Source organism: Pipistrellus kuhlii, unplaced genomic scaffold, assembly GCF_014108245.1.
Source record: "Pipistrellus kuhlii isolate mPipKuh1 unplaced genomic scaffold, mPipKuh1.p scaffold_m20_p_1, whole genome shotgun sequence".
In the NCBI taxonomy this organism is placed as follows: domain Eukaryota; kingdom Metazoa; phylum Chordata; class Mammalia; order Chiroptera; family Vespertilionidae; genus Pipistrellus; species Pipistrellus kuhlii.
Window position 1 is genome coordinate 108,007,464 of NW_023425404.1, and position 23,167 is coordinate 108,030,630.

The window sequence follows — 23,167 nt, forward strand, 5'->3', positions numbered from 1 at the left end:
AAGAAACAATATACCAACAAGACATTCAAGAAAATTTACCATTTGCCTTTGATTTATGTAACATGTAAAAATTCATATAAAACAATAGAATAAGCATATTTAACAAGTAACAAAAATTACATCATGATAAGTAGTTAGCTACTTAAAAAAATAGTTCCTCATCATATATCAAAATCAATTAAAGAGTTAAGCAGAACTGTCCTTGGGTTAAGAGTAGAATATAAAAAAACATTCTGATTAGAATAAAGGAGTATTGATTTATCAGAACAATGGAAAGGTAAAAAAGCTTTCTCAGTTTTGATGTCATAAAAAAATTTCACAAAGGGTAACATATTATTATTTTAAAACATTAAAGAGTATAACAAGAAAATAAAATGAAGACATAGATCAGGAAAATATTTGAAGCAAATATATGAATGAAGAACCAAAATACTGCTTAAACAGTTTCTACAAATTGGTGAAGCTGTATCAGTTGGAAATTGAGTTTAATTGTATCTGTATTATAAATACAACTAACTAAAAATGGCTAATTTTTAAAGAAAGTTTGCAAAAACAGTCATGGTTTTATATATTGAGATCAAGACTAATATTTGTTATTTTCTAAATTATTAATATTATTTTTTTAATTAACATGGATAAGTTTGTCAAATATCCTGGTAGTTATATAAAAAATATATATATTTTAGAACTTCTAGGGCTATTAAGACAAAATCTCTTGATTTTAACACTAATTTAGACTCACGATTATATTAAACATGATAAAGACTATTCGATAAATACACAATTCTGTTAAGACATTTATTCAAGCTAAAAACAAAACAAAATGGTGGTGTCCTGGGTAGTAGCTAGGACCTTGTGGTGGGACATCCTGGGCTTAGCAACAGGGTGGCCCCTTACTGATCATCCTGGAGAGAGTAGAAATAGAGAGGAAGGAGGGAAAAAAAAGACAACAATCTAAGACAAACTGGCAAAGTTTAAAGAGCAAGGGATTTGGTGTCGGAAGTTTTGGAGTTGAAATCCTAGCTCTGGTATTCCCCAGGTGTCCCTGGACATGTGACTCCACCCTGGGAACACTGCTCAATGGTGAAGCTGAGCTACTGCTAACGGGCGCTGCCTTGCTGGGCAGAGTGAAAGCAGGCGAGAAGGTGTTGGCTGTTCTCACTGTTTAAAAGTGTTCAATTAGGTGGAGCCCTCTGGCATTTCCATAGGATAGTATGTTGCTGTCTGCCACAGTAACCTTGGTTACAGGTCTGTTACATCATCAGAAGAATTTCATGGCTTTAAAAAACAAAACAAAAAAAACACTATTTACAATAGCTAAGATTGGGAAACACCCCAAGTGCCCATTGTAGTGCCTGGCCATTGTGGCTCAGTGGTTGAACGCTGACCTGTGAATCAGGAGGTCATGGTTCAATTCCGAGTTGTGGGCTCGATTCCTAGTGTGGGGCATGCAGGAGGCAGCTGATTGATGATTCTCTCTCATCATTGATTCATCATTAATGTTTCTATATATCTCTCCCTCTCTCTTCCTCTCTGAAATCAATACAAATATATAGTTTAAAAACACACACAACTGTGGTACATTTACACAATGGAGTACTAAGCAACTGTAAAAAGGAAGGTGTTTTGTTTTGTTTTTTTACCATTTACGACAGCATCAATTGACCTGGAGAACATTATGCTGAATGAAATAAGCCAGTCAGAGAAAGCCAATATCACATGAGCTCATTTATAAGTGGAATCTAATGAACAAAAAAAGTGAGGGAAAAATAGGTCCAGAGGCATGAATGCATGAAACACACTGACAGATGTCAAAGGGCAAGGGGGGAAATGGGAAGAGATTAACCAAAGAATTTAAATACATATATGCATAACCAATGGACACAGACAATAGTGTGGTGAAGGCCTGGGGTTGAGTAGGGGCTGGAGGAGAGGGAAACAGAGGGGGAAATTGTGGGACATCAGTAATACTGTCAACAATCCATATATATAAAAGCCATGTGACCCGAATGACCAGAATGACCGGAACGACTGGTCAATATGATGGGAACTGTCGCCAGCCAACTGGCCCCATCGGGGATGGCCGGTGGCCCCAGCCTGCCCCAGCCTCAATTGCCCCCCACTGATCGGGGGAAGGGGACAGCTGGCCAACCTACTGTGTCCCCTCCCCTTAGCCAACCCAGCCTGATTGGCCCCCATTGGGGCAGGCTGCCCAGACTCCACCCATACACAAATTCATATACCAGGCCTCTAGTAAAACAATTAAAAAAAAATAATAAAACAAAAAAAAATGATAGCTGCTTTGGAACCACAGATGTCTGGTTTCTTTGTTGAGATCCACACCAAATAGATTGGTGAATTTAGCACTGAATTTTCAGACATCAAAATTTTTCTCAGAATAAAAATTATTTAAAAATGAAAATTGAGAGAGCGCCGAATCCTAACCACTAGACCACCAGGGACTTGTATACATGCATATAAGTACAACCAATGGACATAAAACTCTGGGGAGGGAGGGTATATATAGGAGAGAGGGAGGGGGGCAAAAAAAATCAATAAAATATATTTTAAAAAAATCTGGTAAATGCTGCCTTGATAGAAGGGGGGGAAAGCCATTCTTGATTTACATCAAAATGTTGGCATATTTATGTTTCTGTGGCTTTTATTTACTAAGTTGGATTTGTTTTGATAGTTTATTCTAGTAGAAAATTTATGTCGCTATATTTTGGAATGAAAACAACACATATTTCTATAAAAAAATGAAAATTGAAATTATTAAATAATTTTTAATTCCCATATGTCAGTAATGATGAGGGTCCCTGAAGCATATGACTTTTGCTAATGTGCAACATAATCTCTCATAAAAAAATATGCTATGCATACGCATGTGAAATGGAATACTGATTCTCAACCACAGCAGAAGCTTGTTATGTGCACCTCAGCAGTTTTATCGTCTGGGAGTTTTGATTTAATTTGTTAACTTCAAATTTCTGAACTGCCTTCCTGATTCTTTTGTCAGCCTTATGTGGGAGGACTTGAGGTTGGTTAGGATTCAATAGTAAAGTGCCTGAGAGCAGGAATGGCTCCATACCCAGCACACACAGGCACGAGGGCTGACAAATGCCACCCTCTCTCCAGAGGTTCTTAATCTAATCCCTGGGTCCCATGAATTTGTTACCTTATGTGTAGAAAAGGACTTTGCAGGTGTAATTTCAGTAAGGATCTGAGAAGATTACCCTGGATAGGCCTGGGAGGCCAAGTATAATCTCAAGGACTCTTACAAGGGAAAGAGACAGAAGGATCAGCGTTAGAGAAGGAGACGGTGGTAGCTGAAGCTGCAGCCAGAGGAGTGGAATTGCTGGCTTTGGAGATGGAAAGGGGCTGGAAGCCAAGAGGTGCAGCCCCTTTAAAAGCTGGAAAAGGAAAATTCCCCCCTAGTGTCCAGAGGGAACGCAGCCCTGCCCACACCTTGCTTTTCCCCCAGTAAGACTATATTTGGACTTCGGTCTTCCAGAACTGTAAGGTAATAGATCTGTGGTGTTTTAAGCCACTCACAGGGTGGCAGTTTGTTACAGCAGCCACAGGGAACAAATACAGGCGCATGTCGTGTAAAACTGCTCCTGTGGGTCTGCTGCCTGTGTCTGGATGAACCAAGTGGAGCTGTTGGAAGTAATGCCACTGTGGGGTTGCCTGTGTTCATTTTCATTCTTGCTGGAATAATGTAAAATGTATTTGGAGTTAGCGTGTGATTGCCATAATCCCTTCCACCAGGAAGTGAAGTCAACTGCTCGTAGGCAGTATCCTTTCCAGTGAGCTGTATTCTAGGGAGGAGCATAGAATTCTGATTTAAAAGAGAAGGCCCTTGGGAGGTAAAGGTATAGGGTTGGAAGTGTTCCTGATTTCCAGTGGAGGAAAAACACTTTCTTTTATTCTTATTCTGCCCTTTCAAATGTGCATAGTTGGGAAGCAATCCATCAGCATCATTGAGTCGGTGCTGGGGGAGAGATGTAGAGCAAGGGGTCACTGTGGCCCTCAGAGAGATGTTCAGGAAGCATCCTTTGTTGGCGGCTCCATTCCAAGCATCCAGAGAACAGCTCTAGGGCAAACACTGTGTGCCCCCCAGGTTCCCGAGGGCAAGAACCTCTGGTGGTTAATACACCAACTCTCCATTCAGAGCCCCTGGAACGGAAACCCTGACCCACTTTGCTTAGGTGTGTGAGCTTAAGACAGCTACGCAACTTCTCTAGGCCCCGTTTCCCCATGCGGTAAATATTAAAGGATTGGCGTGAAAGTTAAAAGGAAACACATAAAAAGTTCTACATGTTTTAAAGTTAGCACAGTGTAAGCACTCCACAAATGTTTAACTATTGTAATTATTACAACGTTATGGAATGTCAGAATTTTGAAAGGGGGCCCCAATAGGCTCCTACAAGGCGTTGGTGGTATAGTGGTGAGCATAGCTGCCTTCCAACAGGCTCCTAGCTCTCTATTTCTTTTTGAAACAATTTTTTTTACAGTATTTTCCCTACTTCCTCTGCTATACAAATAAGCCAAATGTGGTCTCTGTGTATTGTTTATTTCTTCAGTGAGGACTGAAACCACTCAGCTCAAAAGCTGGCTGGTACCTAATTCAAATTCTTATACATCCAGTTGTTTTAACCAGAACTCAAACCAACAGATGTTTAGCCCTTTCCTGCCTGTGTGGCATCCCCCGCAAACTCTCACCCACATCTGCTGGTTGTAGATAAGGCCCCCAGCTGGGTAAGCCCTTGGAGATCTCTTCCCTGGACATCTTCCCTCATCTGGACATCACCCAGGCACTGTCGTTTCTCTTTCATCTCCCCTCCCCCTTTCCTCTTCCCCTTCTGAATAACAGCCCCTGTGCTGTGAGGGACATCCCCAGGAGGCACCTGGTGTGTACCATTGCCCATTGCCCTATCTGTTTTCTGATCAGCTCCCAAACCCTCAGACCTCCATTGTCCTCTTTTTCACCCAACACCCAGTAAAGAGATGCTCAAGCATATTTTTGCTTCTCCCCCTTACAAGCCAAATAGAACCAAGGGACAGAAAAGTAAATGTTACGGTTTCCTTAGAGTTGCCCAATTTGGAACATGAAGTGTTGGAAATTGGAGGATTTTCAGGGATGCCAAATGTCAAATGATTACATCCTTCCCATCACACCTTTTAAAAAATCATACTAAGACTTTGGGCACATCCTTTGATACATTCCAAAATAAATCATCCAAATGAAAAAAAAAATTAAATATATTAACAAGCTCAGATATGCAGTAGAGACGCCTCCCTTGTCCAAAGCCAATTAAGTTGATGTTAGGACCCAAATGAACTGCTCTTTAGAAAAGAGAAAAACATGTTTATATCAAACATAATGAGCTGGATCTTTCAAAAAGGAAAATTCATAGTTCAATTATTTCACCTTTGGAACTGTCTGGTTCATAAATCAGAATTACAGAAAAGTTCTGTGGCCTGATAATTAAAAAATTGAGCAAATGCACTGTTTTTTGAAGTACTGTGTCTCTAACCAGATGACTTTCCCTAGGACCCCCTTTTTCTGATATTAAATTTGGGAAGACTGTTTTTCTGTGGCATTTATCATTCTTGTAGTTCTCAACTACTTATATCAGACGGGAAAAGAAAAATGAGATTAGCTCATCCATTCCTTTCCCAATTTAGGGTTGTTTTTTTTTTGTTTGTTTTTGCTTTTTGTTTTTATTTTTAAAAACATTTTCCATTACAGTTTACATTCAATATTATTTTGTAATAGTTTTGGTTGTAGGGTCTAGTAATAATTAATGTCGTTTTAACATTCGTTTAAAATCTTGCTTGGCGTTGACTTGCATTGACATAACCTTCAAACACGTGGTATCTACAGAACGTGTGAAGTGCAATTAACAAGTTTTGCTTGAAAAAGTTTGTGTTTGGTTTGGTTTTTGTTGCAAAACTAGGGCTAAGAAGATGGCGGATGAAGAGCATATTCGGCACTGCATGCTTTACGAGTTCCAATTAGGAAGAAAAGCAAGTGAGGCTGCAAAACACATCTGTAGTGCTCTTGGTCAAGATGCAGTTAGCGCCAGAAAATGCCAGCGTTGGTTTGAGAAATTTCGCGAGGGAAATTTTTCGTTAGATGACAAGAGTGGTCGAGGCCGTGTGTCCAATTTTAATCAAGAAGCTCTTCAAGCTCTTTTGGTGCAAAATCCTCAAATTACCCAACAAGAGCTTGCGACAACTTTAAATTGTTCACAAAAAACAATTTCCAATCAATTGCGTGCACTTGGCAAAGTCCAAAAGTTTGGAAAATGGGTTCCTCATGAGTTGACCGACAACAACCATAATCAAAGAGTCACAATTTGCAGTTCGCTCCTCTCTCGTCAAAACGGTTTGCCGTTTTTAGAGCAAATTGTTACCGGAGATGAAAAATGGGTGCTGTATGTTAATTTGAAAAGGCGGCCTCAATGGTTGGACAAAAATGAGGCTCCGCAGCCCACGCCAAAACCTGACTTGCATGCGAAAAAAGTGATGTTGTGTGTTTGGTGGAATTTTAAAGGAATTCTTCATTATGAACTTTTACCATCTAACCAAACCATTACAAGTGCAGTGTATAGTGCCCAATTGGAAAGGTTAGCCCAAGCTTTAAGAGAAAAAGAACCCACGCTGATTAATCGGAAGGGCGTAATTCTTCACCACGATAACGCAGGACCGCATACTGCAAGAATCACTGCTGAAAAACTGCGCCAGTTGGAATGGGAAGTTCTCCCTCAACCTGCATATTCTCCTGATATTGCCCCTTCCGATTACCATTTGTTTCGTTCTTTGCAAAACTTTCTTCTTGGAAAAAAATTTAATAATGAAGAATGCCTCAAAAATGCATTGACCGAATTTTTTGCATGAAAATCACAAGAATTTTACAACAGAGGGATTAAAATGCTTCCTGAGCGTTGGGCACAAGTAGTAGAAAACAATGGCAACTATATTGTTGATTAAATTTTGTTGTATTGTTTAAATAAATTCGATTTTAAAAAGTATTAGAAAAAGACATTAATTATTACTAGACCTAATACAAGGTGTGGTTAGACAATCATGTACTTTATAAAGTGTTCCCCCTTATATTTCTAGTACCCATCTGGTACCATACATAGTGATTACAATATTATTGACTGTATTTCTATGTTGTACTCTATATCCCTATGACTGCCAGTCTGTACTTCTCAATCCCTTCATCTTTTCATTCAGTCCCTCAACTTCCCTCCCCTCTGGCAACCATCAGTCTGTAAAATGAACTCCTTTTTTTGTTTTGTGTTTTGTTGTTGTTGTTAATTCTCACCGGAGGTTATTTTTCTGTTGGTTTTTAGAGAGAAGAGAGTGGAAGGGAGAGGGAGAGACAGAAACATCAATGTCTCTGGTGACACACTTTTCACTGAGCCAAACTGGCTAGAGTTGTAAGATGAACTTCTTTTAACAACATCTTAGAAATGAATGTCTCCGATCTCATTTGACGTGTCTGATATTACACTCCAAAATTTTTTCTGTCATTATTTAATTTCATATGTTTGTCACCAACATCTTTTTTTTAAATACTTTTATTGATTTCAGACACACAGAAAGAGATAGAAACATCAATGATGAGAGGCCATCATTGAGCAGCTGCATACGCCCAGTACTAGGATTCAAGTTCACAACCCAGGCATGTGCCCTGACTGGGAATTGAACTGGTGACCTCCTGGTTCATAGGTCTATGATCACCTTCTGAGCCATGTGGCCGGGAGTCACCAATATCTTTTAATGGTCCATCACTCACTTTCCCCACCTTACTTCACTTCTTACTTTGTTTATATTGCATGATCCATGCGTATATTCTCAACTTTCTACTTCTCTCTCCCTCTGTCCCATATTCCTGGAAAGTCTCAAGCCCTGCTAACTCTGACTCCCATTGCCTCTGCCTTGAACTTGAGAAGATGAGCATGGGTCAGGAGCTGGAGGGAAGAATTACGACTATAAGGACTGATTTTCTCTAAGTTCCTGACCACAGATGTCCTGCCCTCAATGTGCCTATTAATCCCATTTCCCTGCTCATTCCACTCAACCTCTTCTAAGATGACTTTTATACGCTCTTCCTTATTCTCAATCTTGAACACTTTTTCCCTTCTTCTCATTCTCAGTTAATGACCTTCCTTCTAATTGCATTTGATAAAATAGCAACTCTCCAAAAAGACTTTCTGATGGCTTCAACCATTAATTCTACCCATTTGGACCCAAATTCTCTGCTCTCCTTCCTGTCAGAGTGGATGAACCTACTAAGAGCCCATCTCAGCCAACCACTTTGCTTACTCATGAGATCCCATTACCTCTTGTCCAAACAAGAATTTTGTTCCTGCAATTATCCATGGTCTCTTAAAGCATCTTCTCCACCTCCCCTCTCTTTACTGTAATTCCTCCCACTCAAGGGAAAGAAATGCTTTAATCCCACTTCTTATTGTGGCTGCTTTCGTTTTTTACTCTGCTAAACAAAATCTTGTAAAGCTCTCTTTACTCTATCAAGTCGTTTGCCTCCCTCTCTTGATTGAGCTCATTTCAGTCGACTTTAGACCTAGTCCCTCCATAGAATCCACTCTAGTCATGAGCACTAGTGGCCTCATACCCCCCTCATCCCCTCCTCCAAGTTTCTGCCCCAACCCAGGCCTTCACCACACTACGGTCTGTGTCCATTGGCTATGCATATATGTTCTTTTTAAAGACTCCCAATGATTTTTCTTCACAATTGGAATAAAATACAGTTCTCAAAGTCCTTGAAAGATTGAGCCCCTGGCCACTCCTGCAATTAAGTCTTAATTTAGGCTAGTAACCCCAATTTGTTTTATTTTTCCACAATGCCTTATTCTTCAACATCAACTTTGTATTTCTTCTCTAATCTATCCTCAAGTTTCTAATATGATTTGCTTAGGTTAGATTAACATTAGATATTTATTAATTATCTTAATAGACTTAGTTTGTCCTGTATTTTTTATGACTAACATGTCAAATTTTTAGTTTTTTAAAAATTCTCATTACCAATTCATCTTTTCCTATTCTCTATTTTTAATATAAATACAAATTTTTATCTTTTCTTCTTTGATTTTTTTTTGCATTTGTTTACTTCAATGGGATCTTATGTTACTAAATTTGTTTTGTATACTATTCTTGATGCTTAGCTTTGGCCTGGTGTTTTAAATGTTGAGGAATATTTAAAGGTATACATTCATTTATTTAACCAGAAAAGCAATATTGAAATTTATTACCCCTATACTTACAGCATAATTTGAGGAGGACAAGAAATAGTAAAAATATCAGTTTATTTTCAGTTTTGAGCTTAGTAGAAAACAGAAAGTTTGGCAATCTAGAAGAATATTTCCATGGAACTATCAGCAGCCCCCAAACAGAATCTATACAAAATTTGACTCTAAATGATATTTTTTACTTTTTCTTAAATGAAAATTTTGGATTTTGAGGAAGTCTTTTGCAAGTGAATATATGCAAGGCCTTTGCTGCCCCGAATCAATTCTCATCTCCTCTTGGCTAACATCCACCACAGTGCCCCATACACAGGAGTTACCCAGTAATCTTCTGGGATTAAATGGAATCTATTAAAGCAATCCTCTCATCTTCTAAAGAATGAAATTAATTTGAAAACACTCATTTTTCCTATTAGGATTAGAATAATATTACATGTGATCCTTGGAAGATAAGATGAACTAAAAAAGCACATTAAAACATTTATTTATATAAAATATAAAATGAACACCAGATGATATTAGTAGATATTAATACCTGATATAGTAGTCTATTTTTTAGATAGTTTACTATGTGGTTTTGAGCAACTCATATATAGAGATTTAGTAATTTTTCTTATTCCATTTCTCATAAAATGCATACATACATACCAATAGACAAACATACACTTTCTGTCCTTTTTTTATCTCCTTTTCATGCCTAATCCTCCAAAAACCATCTTAATGAAAAGTGAAAATTGGCTAGTTAAATGACATGCCACAAGGCAATTACTGTTTGATTATTTAAACACGTCTTTTATAACTAGACCCTCAGGCCAGTCAGCCTGCCCTCAGTTTTATCTCATCGTTTTTGAAGTTGTCCATTCTACATGTGGAGAGCTCTTCAGTAAGCTTTGGCGATAGAAAAAAGTCTTTTACCTTTGGACAAATTAAAGATTTAAGCTATCCAGATACTTGTGAGCCCTATAAGAGTGTTATGAAACAAAGCCATGGAAAATTGTGTTTGAACTAGACAACATTTACCTTTGACTTTCTTTATTTCCATCACCCCATCTCTACTATTTAAAACCCTTATCCCAAGACCCAACATCATGAAGGCTTACTAGCTCCCTCCCAGCTGTGTTCTTATTCCCAACATGTCCATTTACTGAAGCTACCCATCTCATCTTCATCTTGTTCTTTGCAATTTCTACACAGTAATTAGGTGTTCGGAACACATGCATTTGCTTTAAGAACATGTATAAACCCAAGTCGGTAGCCTTGTCTTAAATGTTGTCTTCCATTGTACTTCCAGATGAATCTGTGTTAAACTAGCCACATGAAATCAGTCCTAAATTCAGTGTCATCTCATATTTATAGAAATCTAATCTTTGAGAAACTGTTCAGTGAGATTGTTTGAAGGGCACAGGATCTATCACTGTCACTCTGGGGCCCTGGAGAATTTTATATGGCACCTGACCTACCCATTCTTCAAGCATAGGGGAGGATTGCCATCTGAAACCATATTCAGTGGAGGCATTTTGGGGGGGGCTTTCTCTATTTCTTTTTTTTGCACTAATGAATATCAACTCTTATGAAGCCAGTTTTGTTAAATTGCATATTCTTTGTAAATAAACATTGCCTTCAGGTAAAATAAACAAACATTTTCAAAAAATAGCACTCTGGAGGCCTGGTAGTAGGGTGCAAGAGCTTTGGATTTCAACAGATCTGGGTTCAACTCCTATTTCTGCCTTAACCCAGTTACTGAAATTTTAAGTCTGCTTCCTTATTTGATATAAACAATACCATTCCCTTCTAGATAACTGGTATTCCGATTAAAGGAATAGAGTTTACTCAGTGCTGCCTCAGTAATGTTAGCTCTTTTTGTGATTGTTATTGCTGATATCACTTGGGTCAAGCCAAATCTGTAAGGAGTTAGGTATCTTCTCTAGCCCATTCCCCCCTCGCTCCCGCACGGATTATGTTACTGACTATTGCTATGGGTGAAACCTCATTTGCAGTGAAGGTCAGTCTCAGAAGCGGCTTTAAAGCCCATTGTGGTATTTACCGTAAAGATATCGGCAGGAGTACACTTCACACAATGTTCCTTTCTACGGGGACCTCCAGGAGAAGCCAATGTCTTGTGTTAGTGCCAAGCAGCATTGTTCTTCTCAGCTCCCGGGTTATTTTAAGCCCCTGGACAGTAATTTGTATAGCTGACAGAGTTTCCCTTTTTGACGTGGCTGCTAGGAAGCTGAGAGCCAAATGGATGGCTCAGTTGTAAGAAGGGCATCAGTTCTCACGGGGTGTACTTCAAGCCTCATTTCTGACTCCCTTTTATGTCCCTGTCATTACTCATCTTTTTTCTTTTAGTCCCTCTTTTATTGGATGCTGTTTCAATGTCATTTTAAAATTTGTCTTGTCAGTTGCCTCAGATTATTTCTGAAGCAAGATAAGAGGACTAGACAGATAAACACAGATAAATAAAACAAGGGTTTAGATAACTTATGCATATGCCTTATAGCTTCTATGTGTGAGAGATGCTTATTTTTTTCTAAGAAGATACTTGCTGTATGAATTTTCTGAATGGTAAAATTTCAGACTTTGCAAGAAAGAGAGAAAGGACGATTGCAGGAAGATTAGAGAGATTTGCAAAACCAGCAAGAGAACCACTGGGAGGCAGACTCTGTGTCTCAGCATGGGAAACAGTGGCTACTGTGTGATTGGATTAGTTAATCAGTTATTGTGTACAAATTAATTTCTATAGTTCATAGAGACCATAGGAAGACTCAGGAGTCAAACTCCTGGATAGAAATCCTGATTGTCATGTTCTTGGGCAATTAACTTCATTATGCCCCAGTTTGTTTGTAAAATAGAGATAAAAAGCAGTGCTTTATCTCATACGGGTGTCAGGAAAATCAAAGAACAATCTGTGTGTGAGGTGTCAATACGTGCTAGCTCTCATTCTTCTTGACCTTTCCACTTCAGCCATGGAGTTCAAAAAAAGCTGCCGATCGTTAGTTATGCGAATGAACTGCACACTGGGCTTATTCAGGTAGGAGTGGGGGACTGTTCCTGACGGCACTCCTTCTGACGAGAATTTTAATAAAAATATATATGTGCCTTATACACAGGCCACGGAATCCAACAGTCCCTCAGCAATGTTTCATGGCAGCTTGAGACAAAGTGCATGTTTTTAATCAAACGGGAACTCCACATAGCCACTGTGAAGTATTTTATCCTGTCATTGTCATAGGTTTGCCAGTGTTTTCTTCCTTATACACATGTTACATTTACTTTATAGTGATAATGAATGAAAAGAACTGCTCAAATGTATTCTCTGAAAAGACAGTGTGACGTGGGAAATGTCAGCCACTAATGTGCTTGGCCATCCCACTCTCCTTCTTTATCCCTCACCTCCCACAATAAAGAGAAGGTCGCCTTTGTCTATTCAGTGTTCTTCTTCCATCAGCATCTCATAATGTCCCATCATTGCCAGCCACCCTGTCATACAAAAGGACAAGTTTGGGTAGAGAGAGAGAGAGAGAGAGCTGGAGATATAGAATAAAAGGAGCAGGGTTTTTATATGCTGGCTCTCCTTGTACAAAATCCAAGTAATGGGTGAAATGGGGAAAATAGAAAATAAAAACATTGCTTAAATTAAGCAAAACTACCCAGTATAAGGCTGGGAAATACAAGTCAGAAGAGAGAGAGAGAGTCAGGAAACTGAGTACCTTGGAAAGGATTTTTTTTATGTTTTTGTTTGTGTTGGACAATGAGGACAGACTCACAAGTAGTTTTAAGGTAGAAAAATTGGGGATAAAGGGAGGATATATTTGATTGGAGTTGCTGTGGGTTATAGGCTTCTCTCTCTTGTTTCTTGAGCGACACAATGAACGATTGGCTAGATTTTTCAGTTCCTTTTCATTGTTGGGTTACATTTCTTTCAGTATGACTGTGCTTCTATGAGATCTGAGTGTAGCATGTGTATCCTAACTCTATAACACAAGACATGTTTTCGACTTATCATTTTATGATTATTATTCATTTTGAAACTTCTCTCCCTAGCATACTGCCTGTAGTTATTGTATTTATTCCTGCTGAAACCTGCACATAGATGGTGAATAAACTGGTGATGCCACTCTGCATAGTAAGAAGAAATACCTGGTGGTTGGTCTAGAGAGGGTGGGGAAAAGCAGATAAAAGGAGAGCCCAGACACCATGGTGAGAAATAAAAGAGAAAAAGAAAAGGTTTTAAATATGTGGAAGCGGGGATAAAAGAGAGCAGTGCTTTTGGTGTCTAAAGAAGTAGGGTTGTATGGAAGATGAAAGGGGCCAAAGAGAAATTGTATTCAGGACCCTGAGGTGAGAAATGAAGCCTGGCCTAGAAGAGAGGCAAACTGGAACTGCCATGAAAATTAAGGTTTATCACCCATTGTGCTGCAGGAGCCTGAGGCTCACTAAGAAGGGGAACTATCCAAAATGAAGAGGACTCAGAATTATGTGTCTTTTACCTTGGGTTTCTTTTTCTGTTTTCTATACCTGCACTTACCTGGTTTTGTTTCCTAAATTATCTCATCAACTCATTCACTTCTCTTCCCTTCCACCTCCACCACCTCACACAGATCTTAGCGTCTTTTACTTGGATTCTTGCAGCAGCTTCCTGATTGCTTTCCCTGCTTCCTGTCTGGCCCATCCTCTAGTCCAGCTTCAGCTCCTCTATCAAAGTGGGTCTTACTTGATACAAATTTGGCCATGCCTCTGACCTCTGTGAGTGGAATCCTGCTGCTCTTATAAAAAATGTAAAAATCCTCAGTGTGGTCCTCATGACATGGGGGTCATCTGCCTTCCTCATCCTGTCCCACTCTCCCTCTCACTTTATCCTCCAGCTGTTCAAACACAGCTCTCTCCCTTCTGCCACAAAGAGCTGTGTAAATAAAGTTCCTTCCTTCTGCAAGGCTGCTGTATTCCCTCTTCCTGCCTCATCTCTCCTACATTTCGTTAACCCCTTCCCACCCTGAAGACCTCAGCTCAGTAGCACTTCCTCAGGGAAGCCTGAACTGGCTCCTCTAATTCTAGATGTCTATTTGCTGGAGATCTCCATGGTATTCTGTACTTTCTTTCAGAGAGCTTACCAGTTTGTATGTTTACTAGAGGCTCAGTGCATGAATTCATGCACCAGTGGGATCCCTCAGCCTGGCCTGCTCCCTCTCACAATCCAGGACCCCTTGGGGGATGTTGGACTGCTGGTTTCAGCCCCATCTCTGCAGGGAATTTGGCAGTCCAACATCCTCTGAGGGATGTAATAGTGGGAGAAGCAGCAGGTGGCTGGGGAGGAGCCCACATCTGGGCCGGGTGCCCGTGCTGCTCCCACTCATTCTGGCCCAGCTGTGCTTGCCACTGCTGCTCAATAGTGTGGTGTCTGGCATCCGTTGGTCAGCTGAACTGTGCTTCTGCTGCGGGAGTGCACTGACCACCATGGGGCATCTCCTGCAGTGAGCATCTGCCGCCTGATGTTTAGGGCGCATTATAGTGACCCTTTGACCAGTTGTTCATTAGGTTGCTTGGGCTTTTATATATATATATATAGAAATGTGATTATTTTATTTAACTTGTCTTTTCCCCTGGATTTGACCTCCCTATAACCAAGGCCTATGGTTATTTTACTTGTCTCATCATCCCTAGTGCCTGGCAGACCCAGGCACATGGTGAGTAGCATTCAATTGATGTTATTGGCTGAATGTATGAATATAGACACTTAATCCTTTTCATTTGTTTGTTTTTTATTGGTGTTAGTGGAAAAGTTTTTGGAGCATTTAAGAACACTAGGCTCTGAATGTTGGCAGTTGTAACAGCATACTGTGAAGGAAGAGTTCAGTGTGCACTGGGCTGGAGTGTCCATGAGGGAAGGGCCTCCTTTCCTGAAACCAGAGCCACAGCAAGCCAGAGGCACTCAGAGCAAGGCCTGATGGGAGCTTCAGTTCCACCAGGGGCATCTCTGGGCATGGGCTTATTCTTCATACCACAGACTTCTTCCCAACAGAAGCTCTCCACCCAATGCCTTAACACCCTCGGTGTACTCCATCCCCCCTAACTCATAGTGACATAGAAAGTGAAGAGTAAATGAACGTCAGTTCTCATATATTATAAAGACTGTCCAGAAGTAAATCTCTTGGGCATTAAAAATACCAGCATGAGCTAGCGCCTTTCTCTCTCTCTTCCTCTCTCTCTCTCTGAATCTCCCCATGAGCTCCCTGCTCCACCAGGCATGTTTGCCTCTCCTGGCTCCCTCTGCTCACGTCTGTTTTTCTGATATAGACACCAAGAGATTACGGGCTCAATTAAAACTCCGCCTGAGTCTCAGCATCAGACCTGCCCAGCCAAAGGAAAAGAAAAATACCATCATAGGTACTGTCTACACTTATATTTAATTTGTTGCTTTTTTCATTCTACCTCTCTTTGTCACTTTTTAATATTTTACTTTTAATATCTTTCACAGTATAACAAAATAACAAACTTAACAATTCATTAGGTTTGTGATTTAGCTACATAAACCAATTAGCTAGTTTTATTGACTATTTGATTTGATTATTTAGTAAACATTTATTGCAGATAACTACAGGGGTTTAAAAGCTTCAGATTTCTCACTAATATACAACTATTGACTAGTTTTTAAACCAAAGAGGCAGGGATTTACCCCCACTCCCCATCCTAATAAAACAACAGATATTTGTCACACTTCACAGCTTCCATAATTCTGTGTGTCCTACAAATGAAGCCTAAACTCTTTATTTGCGGTATTCAGGGTACTTCACAGCCCAGTCCCAGCCTGCTCTCCCGGCCCTGCACTCTCTTCTTTTCCCCGTTTTCCTCTCCCACTCCCCCACCTCCTCCACGGTCTTAGATTCTGTGATTTAATCACTTGTTCCCAAAGCACTTTGAGGCGCTTTTAAAAGTACAGGTGTAGCTTCTATCTATACCGAGAGCGAAGTAAAGGTGACCCCCGACACTGAAGGAGTTGGTGTCTCTCAGGCCACGGTCTGTAGGTAAGCAGCATGGGGCTGATGTGGCAGCTCCCCAGGCCCAGGGACTCGGATCCCTCTGTTTTGTCGCTCTGTTCTCTTGAACATACAGCTGTCTTCAACTTAAATGGCAGCTGCAGCTCTCGACAGTGTATCAGCATTCAAGTCAGCAGAGAAGGAAAGAGAGAAAGGGGAAGGCACTTGACTGAGATGTTGGCACATTCCATTTCCACTCCTATCCTGTTGGACAGAATCTGGTCCCAAGGCCATCCCAGGTTGCAAAGGAGGCTGGGATGGTCGCCCAGCAGTCACATGTCCACTTCTATTCTTAGAGATGAAGTCAAGAAAGGCGAACGAGGGACGGCTGTGAGTCTTGATCATACTATGTGTCTGTTTCTGTGCTAAATGTGAGGGACCTACAGATGAAGAAGGACTGAATTTGGGGGAGAGCCCACTTTAGTTTGAGGGCCTTTGGCTGTAGCCCTGTCATCATATTATATCGTGAATATTTAATTTGTATATGTACATGCTTCTAGCTCAGTCTCTGCAAACAGAATTTATTCTGTGTATATCCTGGATATAATCTGTGCTTTAGTATCTGTCGCCCATTGCCTGGAGTCCTTCTGCTCCCAGTTCCCACTGGGTGCAATTCTCCCCACTCTGTAAAGCCCAGCCCAAGAGGCTTGGTGAAGCCTGTAGTGCGGGCTTAGGTACGATTGTGTGGCTGGTGTTCCCGTAGAGCTCAAATGCTGTTCTCTTCGCTCTGTTTTGTTACACGTGCCTAGAGATGTTTGTGGGTTGTATTTTATTTATTTCCTATCCCCACCATCTAGCACAATGCTGATGAAAAATGAAGGTGCTCAATAATTGCTTACACGAATCAAATTAGTCATCCCTTTGTGAATTCTTGAATGACAACGTGGGTGGTATCTCAGCTGAACTGAGGATCTCTCTCCTATTGTGTATAATAAATACCACAGTTGATGGAAAGTTCAGTGAATTGCAAATCAAATTCAGAATCATCGGAGAGGTGATGTCCCCAGTGTTTTCATTATATTCTAACAGTGGGTTAATTTTTATTCTTTTTTATTCAGTTATTCTAATAAATGTGTCCTGGTTGATGTTGATGAAGGTCCTAAAGAAAAAAAGTTGATTTTGAATTATATGTTCTCCTTTTTAAAGAACACGTCTTTATTGATTTTAGAGAGAGAGGAATGGGAGAAGGATAGAGAGATAAAAACATCAGATGAGAGAGAAACATCAATCAGCTGCCTCCTGCATGCCCCTACTGGGGACTGAGCCCACACCCAGGCAAATGTCCTGACCAGGAGTCAAACCGGTGACCTCTTGGTTCTTGAGTGACACTGGCCAGCCTGCGTTACATGTGCTCTTATATCCGTATATTTTTCATTAAAGATTTACAAAAGCACACACGTGTTGAAATCCTACCTGCATAGTTCAGAAAATATAGAGTTCTTTCCAGAACTTCCTTCAAAGGCCAATTTGCCTTATGATTCAGAATTTTATTTTGGGTTTACAATGTAATCACAAAAGTAACCTTATTGCCCATCCATCGTCTATCCATATTTGCCTTTTGGACCTTCAAATACATAGAAAATTAATTAGTATATGACAAAGCCATAGACTACTTATAGCCTATATAAATTATGTAAATTAGTAGGTATTGGTAACATGATTGCTTAAGCTACTTGTAGACAGAACATTTCACCATTTGGGGCCTCAGTAAATTTTACTTTACTAGTCAAATAAGAACATAGAACGAAGGCAGGAAGCTTTCTTTTCCTTCCTGGCTCTAATAGCCTCTTAGACTATTAATAACAATAACATAGAGCTGTTACTTTGAATCAGCGGTTGCCAACCGGTGGTCCGTGGACCACAGGTGAGGTCCGAAAGATTGGCTACCGCTGCTCTGAATCATAGGTTTTAAGGAAATGCTGGTAGTATTGAGAATTAATAGGTTTGTACTTTCCGTGGGCCCAAAGAGCATCATGGCGGGTGCTGTTAATCTGTGACATGAAATAGTTAACACATCTTCTCAGCAGGCAGCAGCATGTGGAGGGACGTGGGCATGGGGACAGGTGTGGATCATTGTCATCATTGGCACACTAAAAGCCTACATGCACCACTGCTTATTAGCCTGCTGGGTATCACACAGTTAATAGTTTTATCCCCAGATGCCTGAATGATTCATCTTTTCAGGTGTGGCATATATAAGGACTTTTAGGAAGAATGTTATGATCAGCTCAGAATCTGCAAACTTGGTCTTTAAAGAAAAATATAAATTATAGGTTACAAGGAATCATCATTCGTAAGATCTCATGCTTGGAGAGCAGCCTTATTTAGTTTTCTTTGTATCTAAATCATAGGTGATACATTACCTAATTAGTTAATTAGCTCTGACTCTGATCAGATTTGCTTGCTGGAGTTATGTTTATTTAATGTGCTTTAAAGTAGAAAATGAATAATTGGCAGTGAGGGGGAAAAAGAGAGAGAGAGAGAGAGAAACACACACACCACAAAACACAACAACAAAACGACAACTGTGTTAACTGCAGTGATTGAGAGAGCGGGGTCCTGAGGCCACTCCAGCACTCCCTTCTACAATTCATGTGAAACACGTACGTGGAGACAAAGCGCCTGACAATTTGGAGGATGGTTCTGCGGTCCTAGGAATCCTGAGTGAATTAAAGTCTAGACTCGGTAATTTTTCAAGCTAAACAGAGGAGGGAGAACTCGCAGATCAGATATGCCCCAAGTGTTACAGAGGGAACGCTGAAGCAAGGATGCTGCTGCCGGTCTGTGCCTGCCGGGAGGAAGGCAGCAATGGCAGAGCAGCCGGGGAGCAGCAGCATTCTCAGAGGCAGTAACAGGCAGCATCAGGGCTAGGCCTCCTCCAGCACAAAGCAGGAAGCCGCAGCCTTGTGAAATGCAGGATCCTCTGATGTTCGAAAATCTCCCGAGTTGAGAATGGCTATTGTACAAACGTTGCCAAGAAACTCTAACGATCCGCTGGCTGTAACCATGTGTTAGCAATAGTTGTTGCAGGGAAATGAATAGCACCTTCGGCAAATTTCTGGTCAACCCACAACTCCCTGAAGAAGAAGAAGAAGATAGCAAATTACCTGAAAAAGAAAAACTGGCAAAACAAAGTTTGGGCATGCCTGCAGGAACATGGTGTTTTTAGAAACTACCTAGGAGGCAGAAGCCAAGCGTTGATTTGCCCATGCCTCTTACCTGGGGGTTGGAAGGTGGGAAGAAATGGACAGTGGCTCCGATGAAAAGACAAGGCACAGTGCAGCTGGGTGAAGCCACACGCTGACTGCGTTCTGCACCGCTCTTCATGCAGTGCTGTGGGCTGGTGCACCGGCGGCGAGCACGGGTGTCCTATGTAAGTTTCTCTTGCTGTAGAATTGCAATGAGGGGCCTTAAATACTGCTCGTGTCTGTCTGGTGCATGCTGCTTCTTTCAGATGTTTTTCCTCCCTATGCTGAGAATCAGCCAGAGAGGCAATCATTTGTACGAGAGATTTTAAAGCACCCGAGGTGTATGAGATTCTGAGATGTTTTGTTTTGTTTTTTTTCTTGGAGATATTGTTATACCTCTTTAGTGCTGTGTTACTCTGATAAGGTTGACAGTAACTTGCTCGGGGATTGTTTGGGAAGTCCATTGTCTTAGAGATCTGTATCAGTGCAAACCAGTTGATATACTCTTTCACCTGTTTTTATATATTTTTATGGCATAAAAAATATTCTCTTTTAGAGAGCAATACTATGGAGTTTGTCAAATTGAAGCTAGCCAGAGAGGCTACCATTAAATCCTATTTTGAACAGCTTCCGAAAGAGAGTAGATGATAATCGTTTGATGGGTGACACAGCTGTTGCATTAATGCCAGCCTTTATCGGAGCTTTATCATTCTGTGATTATTTCACTGAACTAGCCCTTATTTCACGGACCTGCTGTGTTTTGCAAAATGGCTGTCTGAGTATTAAATTCTACCAGGCAGGCTTACACAAACCCCGAAGTAACACTACTTAAAATGATAGGATGCTAATTGGAATATGCCGTGCACTTGCCGACAGGCTCGGAGGCAATGCTGGCTTTACTTCCGTCTCCCCTTTGCACGCAGTCACCTTATTTCCAGGGAGCGATGTGGAAGGGAACAGCAGGTTTCTGCAGGCTGGCCAGACTGCAGTGCTGAATTGCTCATCACTGGTTGGAGAGTTCTAGCTGCAAAACAAATAGAAAATCCACAAAGGGAGCTAATCAATACTTCAGTGCATACTGTAAAGAAATCTGTGACCTTGGAAAATCGGCCACTTGAAGAGACATAGGTGACACTTCCAGGACAAACAAGGTTATAATCTGATGTGATATAAATAATAAAGTTGGAGCTAGGAGTGGGAGCGTGGGGAATGGATAATTATATCCCTATCAAATCTTAAAGATAATATTCAGTTTTATTAAATAAGCAAAAGCATAAGACACCTTTTAATTAAAGGCTTTTTTTAAATTGTTATGTATCTGGTGCCATTTGTCTTTTGAATGCAACAGTTGACATGTAAGACTATATGTAGTTGAGAGGTAGCAAGCAGAGTATTTTAAAGATGACACCTGCCAGGAGAGATTTTCTTTTTTCCAACAGAAAAAGCAATTGCTTTTTAATAGGATTTGAGAGTAAATGTTACAAAGTTTTTAAAGTATCAAATTATCCGCATAAAGAAAACCTTAAATTAAAAATTTTTAAATTTTAAATCCATACTTTTACAATATAATGGAGATTGACAATTTTATAGCTTTAGGAATTTCTGTTTATTGATACATTGAATTTGAAGAAATCTATGATTGTATAACCTATTGAGTAGAGGAATTCTGAAATAAGACCTCAAACAAAGCAATAATTTTTATTCTACTTATTTTTGTCCATTTGCTGTCATTGACCATGTAGCCACATAGAAGAGACAACATAATCTGTATTTTTTCTGGAATCTTGCCTGAAAGGTTAGAAGATTTGCTTCATCTGCTAATTCTCAAACTTTTACCCTGTTATTTTGGTTAAGGAAGCACAAAACATATAGCACAGGTATATTTTAAAGATAAAGGAAATGTATATGCTTTGTCACTAGAAATAAATTTTTCTTTAATTTAGAAGGTTTATCTTGGGAGTTTGAGCCTGTAACCCACCTGCTGCTGTCTTAGCCTCTTCTCTTTGGCAGTTTAACAAGTGGATTGCAATTTCCTTTCTAGCTACCAACTCAAAGCTATAGGGACTTTAAATCTGAAACATTTCATTTCCTTGGAGGAAAGGAGCCCACATATATCGGGCAGTGAATCTCTACCACCTGCAGAGCAGACGAAGCGGGGAGAGGCGTCTGGGAGCTGCTTATTGAATAAACAGGTAGACACCAGGGCAAAGGGCAGCCCAGAACTGCATGTAGTTGGTTGGGGCCTGGTCCATTAAATGTCCATTAAGAGGACTGTCCTGGTGCCCTTTCTCAGATCTATTGTCAATTTTAAGGGAGTGATGACTTAAGTTATGCCAGTAATAAGCCAATAAAAGTTTAGAAATTAAGAGTGTGTATATGTAAAAATATATATTATATATATTATATAAGGCAGCTGATACGTGTGTGTGTGTGTGTGTGTGTGTGTACCTTCATCCTCCACTAGTTCTTATATCTTTCTTTAGTATGTCAGTTTTCTTAAGGATACCTCCTACTCTAACATTGTCTCTCAGAAAGAATATGAAATATATGTGGGTTTTGAAAAGAGTACTGTACTTATGCCATAATGCTCCTTTTCTAGTTCTTTACCTTTCACTGCTGTCACGTTTATTGAGCTCCCTTTTATAAATTGTGTAATGTTGCCTTCATATTTATTTATTTATTTTTAATATATTTTATTGATTTTTTACAGAGAGGAAGGGAGAGAGAGAGTTAGAAACATCCATGAGAGAGAATCATCGATCAGCTGCCTCTTGCACACCCCCTACTGGGGATATGCCCACAACCAAGTTACATGCCCTTGACCAGAATCGAACTGGGACCTTTCAGTCCTCAAGCCAATGCTCTATCCATTGAGCCAAACCGGTTTGGGCTGTTGCCTTCATATTTAAAAATTGTTCTGTGAACAGTGGGCCCACCCTGTAGGATGTGGCCCCTCTTTTTTTTACATTATTATTCAAATTAACAATCTAGTCTTCATTATGGTTTACATCTAACAATCATTCTTTTAGAATTCAGCTTCATATCTCAGAAAAACACCTTATTTTTATATAAACTGTCTTGCTATTTTTATTTTATTAAATGACATGAAACCTGCCAGCAGAGTCATTACCCTTAAACTTAAACACATAGTAAGTTCTGTGTGTATCTCTGTTGAAATACGTCTAAAATACTTGTGTGCACTGAGGAGCAGAAATTGATACTAGCTTTTCTTGGTAAACTTTTTATTGAAGGAGGGCATGCATTCAGAAAAGTGCAGGAATCGTAAGTGTTAAGCTTGATGAAAGTTTACAACGTGAATGGGTCTGTGTCACCAACACTGCAACCAAGAAACCAAGCAGTCTGCACCCTTATTCTCCCTCCCACCTACCAATCAGTTTCCTCTCTTCTGGGCCCTACCCGCTTATCTGACTTCTAATGTCACGAATTAGTTCCCTTTATTTCCAAGTTTTTTGTAAATTTGGAAAATTTACAAATGAATTAGTTCTCTTTATTTCCATTTTTATATAAATGGACTCACACTGTACAGGTTGGACAAAAGTAGGTTTATAGCTGTGAGTATGCAAAACACAGAGTTTGTTCTTATATTATTATTTAATTTATTTTTATTATTTTCCATAGAAAGAACTGTAAACCTACTTTT

The 23,167-nt window shown here is 40.0% G+C and overlaps 1 protein-coding gene across 8 annotated transcripts in view; it reads left to right on the plus strand.

The window, feature by feature from the left end:
* The window catches only part of CACNB2 (calcium voltage-gated channel auxiliary subunit beta 2), a 353,464-nt gene that overhangs the window by 87,287 nt on the left and 243,010 nt on the right, over positions 1-23,167 (plus strand). Inside the window, exon 1 of one of the 8 annotated variants that reach the window (XM_036459392.2) lies at positions 18,826-19,691. The exons of 6 other annotated variants lie outside the window; for them this stretch is intronic. In XM_036459392.2, the coding sequence (XP_036315285.1) occupies positions 19,644-19,691 (48 nt within the window). In that variant the 5' untranslated portion in view covers positions 18,826-19,643. Of the gene's footprint in view, positions 1-18,825; positions 19,692-23,167 lie in introns of those variants that run through there. One more of the 8 variants, XM_036459398.2, reaches the window with a different exon arrangement.